Source organism: Silurus aristotelis (assembly GCF_946808225.1).
Source record: "Silurus aristotelis genome assembly, chromosome: 3".
NCBI classification, from domain to species: domain Eukaryota; kingdom Metazoa; phylum Chordata; class Actinopteri; order Siluriformes; family Siluridae; genus Silurus; species Silurus aristotelis.
Window position 1 is genome coordinate 27,198,960 of NC_139576.1, and position 7,786 is coordinate 27,206,745.

Sequence of the window (7,786 nt, forward strand, 5' to 3'; positions counted from 1 at the left end):
GCAAAACAAGGACAATGTGAATGTTGAAATCTAAAATAATCCAAACTACACCATGATTCTAAACTCTTGGCAACGACAACAACAACAACGACAACAAAAAATCAAATCATAAATATAGAAACATTTATATTAAACAGCAACAATACATACAACACGTACAAACAAGGAAATGGCTGACAGTCTTACAAACAATTTGGGGCCTTTCAGATTTTTTTTCTTTACTTATATACAGATTAAATAGTCTTTCTCCTCCTCATCTATACAGAAAAGTTGTCTCAGTACTATGAATTGTATCTTTTCTCTGTTTTTTTTTTTTCTTCTTTTTTTTTGTTTTTTTTTATAAAATCTAGCAGACTACATAGTGTCCGGAATAATATGAATAATCATGTTTTATATAGACAGCATCACCTCGATAGCAAGTGCCTATAGTCTTCTACAACATGCGTGGCCTCCGCTGCGATCCTGACAGAAATACACAGGCACAAGTTATTCAAAAATTAAATAGAAAGAAACAAATGAAAAAGAAAAGAAGATAGAAATGGCTCTTTTTTATACACTTCAGTGACAGAAAAAAACCTATCCTGCGTGTAGTATAATACGGTTATAATACAGATCATGTGCGTTTTTCCAATGAGTTAAGAAAAAAGTGTTTTGGAGTCAAAAAAAAAAAAAAAAAAAAAAAAAACAGAGTTAATGTTTTTTGCAGATTTATTTTCTCAACAGCAGTCCAAGAGTTGCTTTAAGAACTGAGCAACTGAACCCCCCCCCTCTCTCTCTCTCTCTCTCTCTCTCTCTCTCTCTCTCTCTCTCTCTCTCTCTCTATTTATCTATCTATCTATCCATCTATCCGTATGGGAGGTTTAATTAAATGACATGAAATTGCAAAGAGAGCTGAAATGAAAATGCATGCATAACCGTCTGTGCGCGCGCGCGCTCGTGCGTGCGTGTGTGTGTGTGTGTGCGTGTGTGTGTGTGTGTGTGTGTGTGTGTGTGTGTGTGTGTGTTTTCCATCTGGTGGACTGCCAATGTCCTTTGTAGAATGAAAATAATAATAATATTTATACTCATAATAAAAAAATCAGTAGTTTTCTGACTCTTAAAAGGAGTCTATGGAAGTTCGTTGAGGTCTTTTTGAGAGAGAGAAAAAAAAAAGAAGTCTCTGTCTTTCATTGTCTTTTTGTTTGTTTGTTTTAAAACGGCAGCGTGTCGAGGAACAGTTTGTCGATTATTGCAGGAGGAGGCACCAGGTCTTCCAGTTTCAGGTAGAAGATGCGCTGCAGGCCTTGTGTGCACAGAGTGCGCAGCTCCGGCAGCTTCCCCAGCAGCTTGGAAAGGTAGTTGGGGCGGTTAAGAGCAGCGCCATTAAACGCCACCTGGTCCTTTAGACAGTTCACTATCTTATTCTGGAGCTCCTCAACTTTCTTCGGCTCCTTAAGCCCGTGTCTCTCTGCAAAAAAAAAAAAAAACATGAAATGGGAAAAAAGGTTAGCGCGTAAGGAATAGTGGGCATGCCAGCCTGCATTGCATAAATATCAGCATCTTGATATGTAATGTGATTAGAAAAAAAAATAACAAATCTGATTGATCATAATCGAAAACTCGATTGCAAGCATCAATGAAGAAAAAAAAAGGTTGCTAAGATTTTAGGATTAGCGCAAGGAGAGTGTGCGTGTTCTTTCCTCCTTTTTTGTTTTGCTCCTGCTTTTTTTTGTATTATTATTGTTATTAATTTTATTAATATATAATAATATTCTGGTTAGATGAGGCAACGTGGTGCATGCATATATTCATCATCAGTCTTGGTGAAAAACTGAGCGCAGTTTCGGGAACGCAGCTTGGATGAGATGGCATCGCTGGACACGCGCGCGCGCGCGGGCACACACACGGGAACACACACACACACACACACACACACACACACACACACACACACACACACACACACACACACACACACACACACACACACACACAACCAAACTTGCAGATATGCAGGGGCAATTTAAACATTACCAATCGTCTAGTGTGCATGTTTTGGGAAGGTTGGAATGAACCCACACGGACATGAGGGGCAAATAAAATTCCTGCGTTGTTCATTTTTTTCGGACAAATGGGTTAAAAACATTTAGATGCATAAATAAATAAATGGCTTTTTTTTGAGTAATCCTTATTTCCTGTGCAGCCCTGTGTTAGCATCTTCTATTTAAAAGGGAAAAAAAGTCGTTGTGCTCGCATGCAGCTTTTGGGTGCATTGCCGCACCTGTGACCATGGCGAGCGCGGCGATGCAGGAGAAGGCCGAGATGTCCACGTTCATGCTCTGGAGGTTAGAGGAGAACTCCACGATGGCGTCGATCCACTCGCCGAACCCGCGCACACACTGCAGCCGGTGCATTACCACGCCGTTACAGAAGATCAGCTTTCCTTCCATCGGATTGGACCTGAGAGAAGACAAAATGAGCAATGAGCTTCTTTTCAGCAGTACATTTATCATCTCAATCAAATCAGTGCATTAAATCTCCCTTCATATACAGCCAGGTTCTGTAAATACTAAATTGTTTGGCAGGAACTGTACTAGTGTTTGTGGTTCTTTCAAATTTGTATATTTTGTACCCAGAACAGATTTAATAAAAAGAAATACAAAATATGAGTTTAGTTATGAGTTGAAGATCCGAACAAGATTGGATAGTAGACATGATAATGGTAGTTTTAACCCCAAACCCCACCCCCCCCCCACCCCCACCCCACTTTTTCCTGTAAGAGATTACCCTTAATAACCTTCACTTCTGCGCCTTAAGATATGTGGGACTTATTTTTACTTTTTTATTATTTTATTAGAAATTAATTTGGGCAAATAATTTCTTAAAAAAAAAAATTAAAAAAAAAACTTAGGAGGAAAATTGTAGAAAATGTGTTTATCAAAAATCAGTACTATTATTATAATTATAATAATAATAATAATTATTATTATTATTATTATTATTATTATTATTATTATTATTACGATGTTGTTGTTTACAAGCAAAATATATATTGATTTTATTTCACGTTTTATAACACCTATCATCATAATTATGCTAATCATCTTTTTTTATATATTTTTTTATTATTTAATTTATTAATAATATTATTTCGCATCTCTTATTATTATTATTATTATTATTATTATTATTATTATTATTATTATTATTATTATTATTATTATTATTATTATTATACCTGTAGGCGAGGCGCAGAACAAAAAGCTCGAGAAAGGCGGACTCGAACAGCAAGTCCTGGTCCTGTTTGGTCAGCTCGGTGAAGCTCGGGATCTTCTCGGCCCAGCCGCGGATGATCTCCATCGATCCCGTGAGCAAGTCGTAAAACTGCTGCACGTGCTGCGTGTCGTCTCCGGTCAGCTGGTAATCAGGTCCCGCGTGAAACTGCAAAGGCAAATTTGAGTTTCAGTTTCCAAAAAAAAAGGTGGCGGCTTAATGAGCATCGCTTCTAAAAAACATATCAGTTGTGAAATCGCTGGAGTCCTGTGTTAACAGAAGAGCAGCTTCCATGCACTTTGTTTTCCACCTCGGATAATTGAATTGGTGTGTTTTACTGAGTGTGTATTAATAAGTAAAACATGAGGCCTCTATCAAATGTTTGCAGCTCGTGCCATCGGGCACATCATTCAGAAATCGTTCAAAGTATTCAGAATTTTGACACCAACTTCACCTATTCTGGAGACCCCACTTGGAAATGACTCGAGCGCAAAAGTCAGTGTTTTAGCATGGCGTATTGTTTGATTAACTCATGCAACATTGAATTAACGCCCACGAGATTCTTGCGCACCGATGAACACTGCGTGGATTCATTAAACACTGAGTGATTGTGTTGTACATTCCCAAGGAAGGGCTCGATGAGAAGACAATAGTGTGAGATTCACCCTCGAGTAGTCCAGGTTGGACATGTTGGGGTTGGAGTCCACATGAGCTCTGACCAGCGCACTGAGGAGGCTGACTGGGGGTGATGGAGGGGCCGCATCCGGTGGACTTTTGGGTTTGGAAGGTAAACGACCTCTCCGGCCCTTCAAACTGGCAGTCCGGACAACTAAATAAACACATACATACATTGAATTAAAAAAAAAATGATTGCACCAAAAGAGTGTGAAGGTTTAAAAGGTTGATAATTAAAAAAACACATTCAGTGATGACTTTATTCAAGAATTTATATCTACCTTCTTTAACCATCCCGACAACTAGGCACTTTTGGAAGCGGCAGTACTGACACCTGTTTCTCCGGCGTTTGTCAACAGGACAGTTTTTGTTTGCCAGACACACGTATTTCGCATTCTTCTGCACTGTGCGCTAGATCAACCCAAACAAAAGAGAACAAACAAAAAACAACAACAAAAAAATTCTTATTTTATTATTAAGTTCAATAAAACGCGATCTGATCACATATCATAATCACCGAGAGAGGACGGATTGATCCCACACACACACACACACACACACACACACACACACACACACACACACACACACACACACACACACAGCACTAATAGGTCATAGAGTAAAGTCTGTTTAATTGCAAGGAAGAGTGGCTAATTAAGCAATGAGCGAAGAGGTTCTTATTTTCATTAGCTTTCATAATATCAATAATAATCACAATTTTAATCATATATATTATTAATTATTATATACATGTCACATAAATGGAAAATTTCCTTTTACATATTTTGCATAAACAAAAAAAATTTATTAAGGGAGTAATAATTGAATATAAACACTATAAGTCAACAGGTGCCATTGGAGTAGTTCCAGCGCCCTAACGATGAGCCCTCATCCATCAAAACTCAGCATCCCTAAGAGCATGAAAGTGAGCTCACCTTGAAGAAGCCTTTGCATCCCTCGCACGTGCGGACGCCGTAATGCTGGCAAGCCGCATTGTCTCCGCACACGGCGCACATCCCCTCGTTGGACGGCGAGCCTCTGGACGGTGGCGACGGCATTTGCGCGTCGAGGAGCTGGTGTCCGTGGCCGAGCTGCAGGGAATGCGGGAACGCGACTCCCGCCTGCTTACGCACGGCGCCGGGCACCGCAAAGCTTTGCGCGTCCAAGGTCCGGTGCACGCCGCCGGGGCCTTCGTGACTCATGGCCACGTGCAGCGGGCCGTCGAAGCGCATCTGGCAGCTGGACACGGGCGTCCCCGGGGGTGACTGCTTGAAGGAAAAAAGCGAGAGGCGCGACACGGGGTTCTTGCGCTGCTCCATGGCGTGCGAGGCGGCCGCCACGTAGTTCTGGTGAAAGGCGTGCAGCGAGCTCGCGTCCTCCCACACGTGGCTCGGCTGCACCTGGAAGTTCGGGCCGCCGCCAGGCGCGTGCGGCGACGCGGACGGTTTGAAGTACAGGGAGCCGGAGTGCGCCATCACGTCCTCCGACTGGGGGCCCAGGTGCCCCTGCGGCTGCTGCTGAGGATGAGGGTGGTGGTGATGGTGGTGATGGTACCCGTGCATGGGCACGTCCTCCACTTTGATAGAGGGCTGCTCGGACGCGTGCGCAGGGGGCACCTGGTACAGACACGGCGGAGGTTTGACGTCGTAGCCCGGGTTGTAGCTGTCCACAAACGTGCTAAAGCTGGGTAGAGATGTGGTAGCGGCCGTGATCTCGGTGTTGGTCAGGTCCATGCTGAACTTCACAAACTCGGGGGTAAGGAAGTCACAGCTGTACTCGCCGCTCGTGTGGTAGCTGTAGCTCTGCGAGGCGGGACTCGCGCCCTGCGGCGACGAGCCGTACTGAGCCTGAACGCAGGGCATGGCTGCAACAGAAAAGAAAGAAAAGAAAGAAAGAAAAACAATGAAAATAGATGCAAATATAAACATTCGCAACAAAACGCCTGGAATATGAACTTTTTACAACGTGTAGCTGTACTCCACAAGCACCAAGCTTTGACTCGACCTTATATTACTCAAAACTGTAAATGACTCTAAACAGCTATATATGGTCAGTAAGATAAATTACTACACAACTATTATTGCAAACAACTTTTCAAAACGTTTCAAAATTGCAGTACCTTCAGCCGTGGGACTCTTTCTGGTCGCCACTCAAAACGCACGAGGCTGTCAGCTTCAGGTAACAAAGCAGGGTTCGAGATACAGTCCGGATTCAGCTTCCTGAAGCAAAGCACAACTTCTTACTCAGATAAGCGATTCCAATACATTTGCTATGAGAGCTACACATGGCACCAGTGAGCAGTGACAATCATTGCAATCCGTCACTTCGAACTCTGCATAGTGCATCCTTGAGAAGTTTCCCACTGATAAAATAGCATGCACAAGGTCCGTCAATGTGTCCAGTTGAACTACTGTTTGGGTTAATGCAATATTCCTTGCTCTATCTTATGACATTACATGTCGAATGCATGCAAAAATTCAGCTTTTGGTGACTTTGTCAACAGTGGAACATTTGGCAAAGTTGCTGCATGCTTGTTGCGCGTTCAGAGGAAACCAGCAAAACTCGAGCAAGTGTCACTCTCTCTCACACAAACATCTCTGCATCCTCATCACCTCTCAGGTTTACATGACAAACCCAAAGAGCCACAGATTTCTTTAAAAAAAAAAGTATTTCCAACAACGCGCGATCATCTTTACTGCACAGCTGCAAGCAAAATGCATGCACGCAAAAACGTCTCTCTCACACACACACACACATACACACAGCGATGACATACCTTTAAATCACCATCAGAAAAGTTGCATCGTATCCATACACTCGCAGGTTGCTACAGTGTAAAAAAAAAAAAAACATGCGTGTGTGTGTGTGTAGGTTCGTGTGTGAAAATGTCCAGCGCGAGCTAGAAGTCGAGTCGGTGAGACGGTGGAAGAAAAAAGGCGAAGCGCGCGCGGTGCTCCTCTCCAGACTAGCGCGCCGCGCCAATGTGTCTTTGTTTATGGGAGCGCCGCTCATCGCCACCCACGTGCTCTGGAATTAGACACGTCATCGCGCGCGTCGCCAGTGACAACCACCAATCAAGTTTTGGGAAAGGCTGACAGATAGGAAATACCCACCGGAGACTGAGTTTGCTGCGTGGTTTTTCTTTTTCTTTTTTTTTTTTTTAAATGCGTTTCACCATCCTCGATTCATTAAGTCACATTGATGCTTGCAGGAGGCCTGTGAGACAAACTCATTTGAGTGAGGAACAAGCAAGAAAGCAAACAAACAAACAAACAAACAAACAAACAGACAAATAAATAAATAAACACTTTTATACACAACTTTATACTTTTAATAAAGCATCTATCTATCTATCTATCTATCTATCTATCTATCTATCTATCTATCTATCTATCTATCTATCTATCTATCTATCTATCTATCTATCTATCTATCTGTCTGTCTGTCTGTCTGTCTGTCTGTCTGTCTGTCTGGCAAATGTCTGTTAGTTTTACTATTATTATTATTATTATTATTATTATTATTATTATTATTATTATTATTATTATTGAAATGGTTGTTTAAATTTGTTATATCGCAAAACCAAATATAAATCATTGAAATAAAAATCATTAGTCCAAACACAAAGGATTTAAGTGTCTCAGTTTCCACCAGTCTCGCCAGTACAAAGGCAAAGGCCCATTCTACCAGTACACAGTACATCTACCACAAAACCTTTTACTAAATCACGCCTAACATACCCTGGATCACCCCCCACATACACAAACACACACACACACACACACACACACACACACACACACACACACACACACACACACACACACACACACACACTAAGGCCACCATCTCCACC

The 7,786-nt window shown here is 42.0% G+C and overlaps 1 protein-coding gene across 2 annotated transcripts; it reads right to left on the minus strand.

Annotated features, from left to right (window-relative positions):
- Positions 1–288: 288 nt before the first annotated feature.
- Positions 289–6,897, minus strand: nr4a2a (nuclear receptor subfamily 4, group A, member 2a). Of its 2 annotated transcripts, XM_083535983.1 has the most exons (8): positions 6,707–6,897; positions 6,050–6,149; positions 4,866–5,794; positions 4,209–4,338; positions 3,918–4,081; positions 3,218–3,420; positions 2,261–2,439; positions 289–1,447 (listed from the first exon to the last, which is right to left on the minus strand). In XM_083535983.1, the coding sequence occupies exons 3-8, from the start codon at positions 5,790–5,792 to the stop codon at positions 1,191–1,193; spliced, it is 1,860 nt and encodes a 619-aa protein (XP_083392109.1). In that variant the 5' UTR covers positions 5,793–5,794; positions 6,050–6,149; positions 6,707–6,897; the 3' UTR covers positions 289–1,190. The 2 variants fall into 2 exon arrangements, with proteins under 2 accessions (XP_083392109.1, XP_083392110.1); XM_083535984.1 differs by lacking the exon at positions 6,050–6,149 and having other exon boundaries at positions 6,707–6,892.
- Between the last annotated feature and the right edge of the window lie 889 nt (positions 6,898–7,786).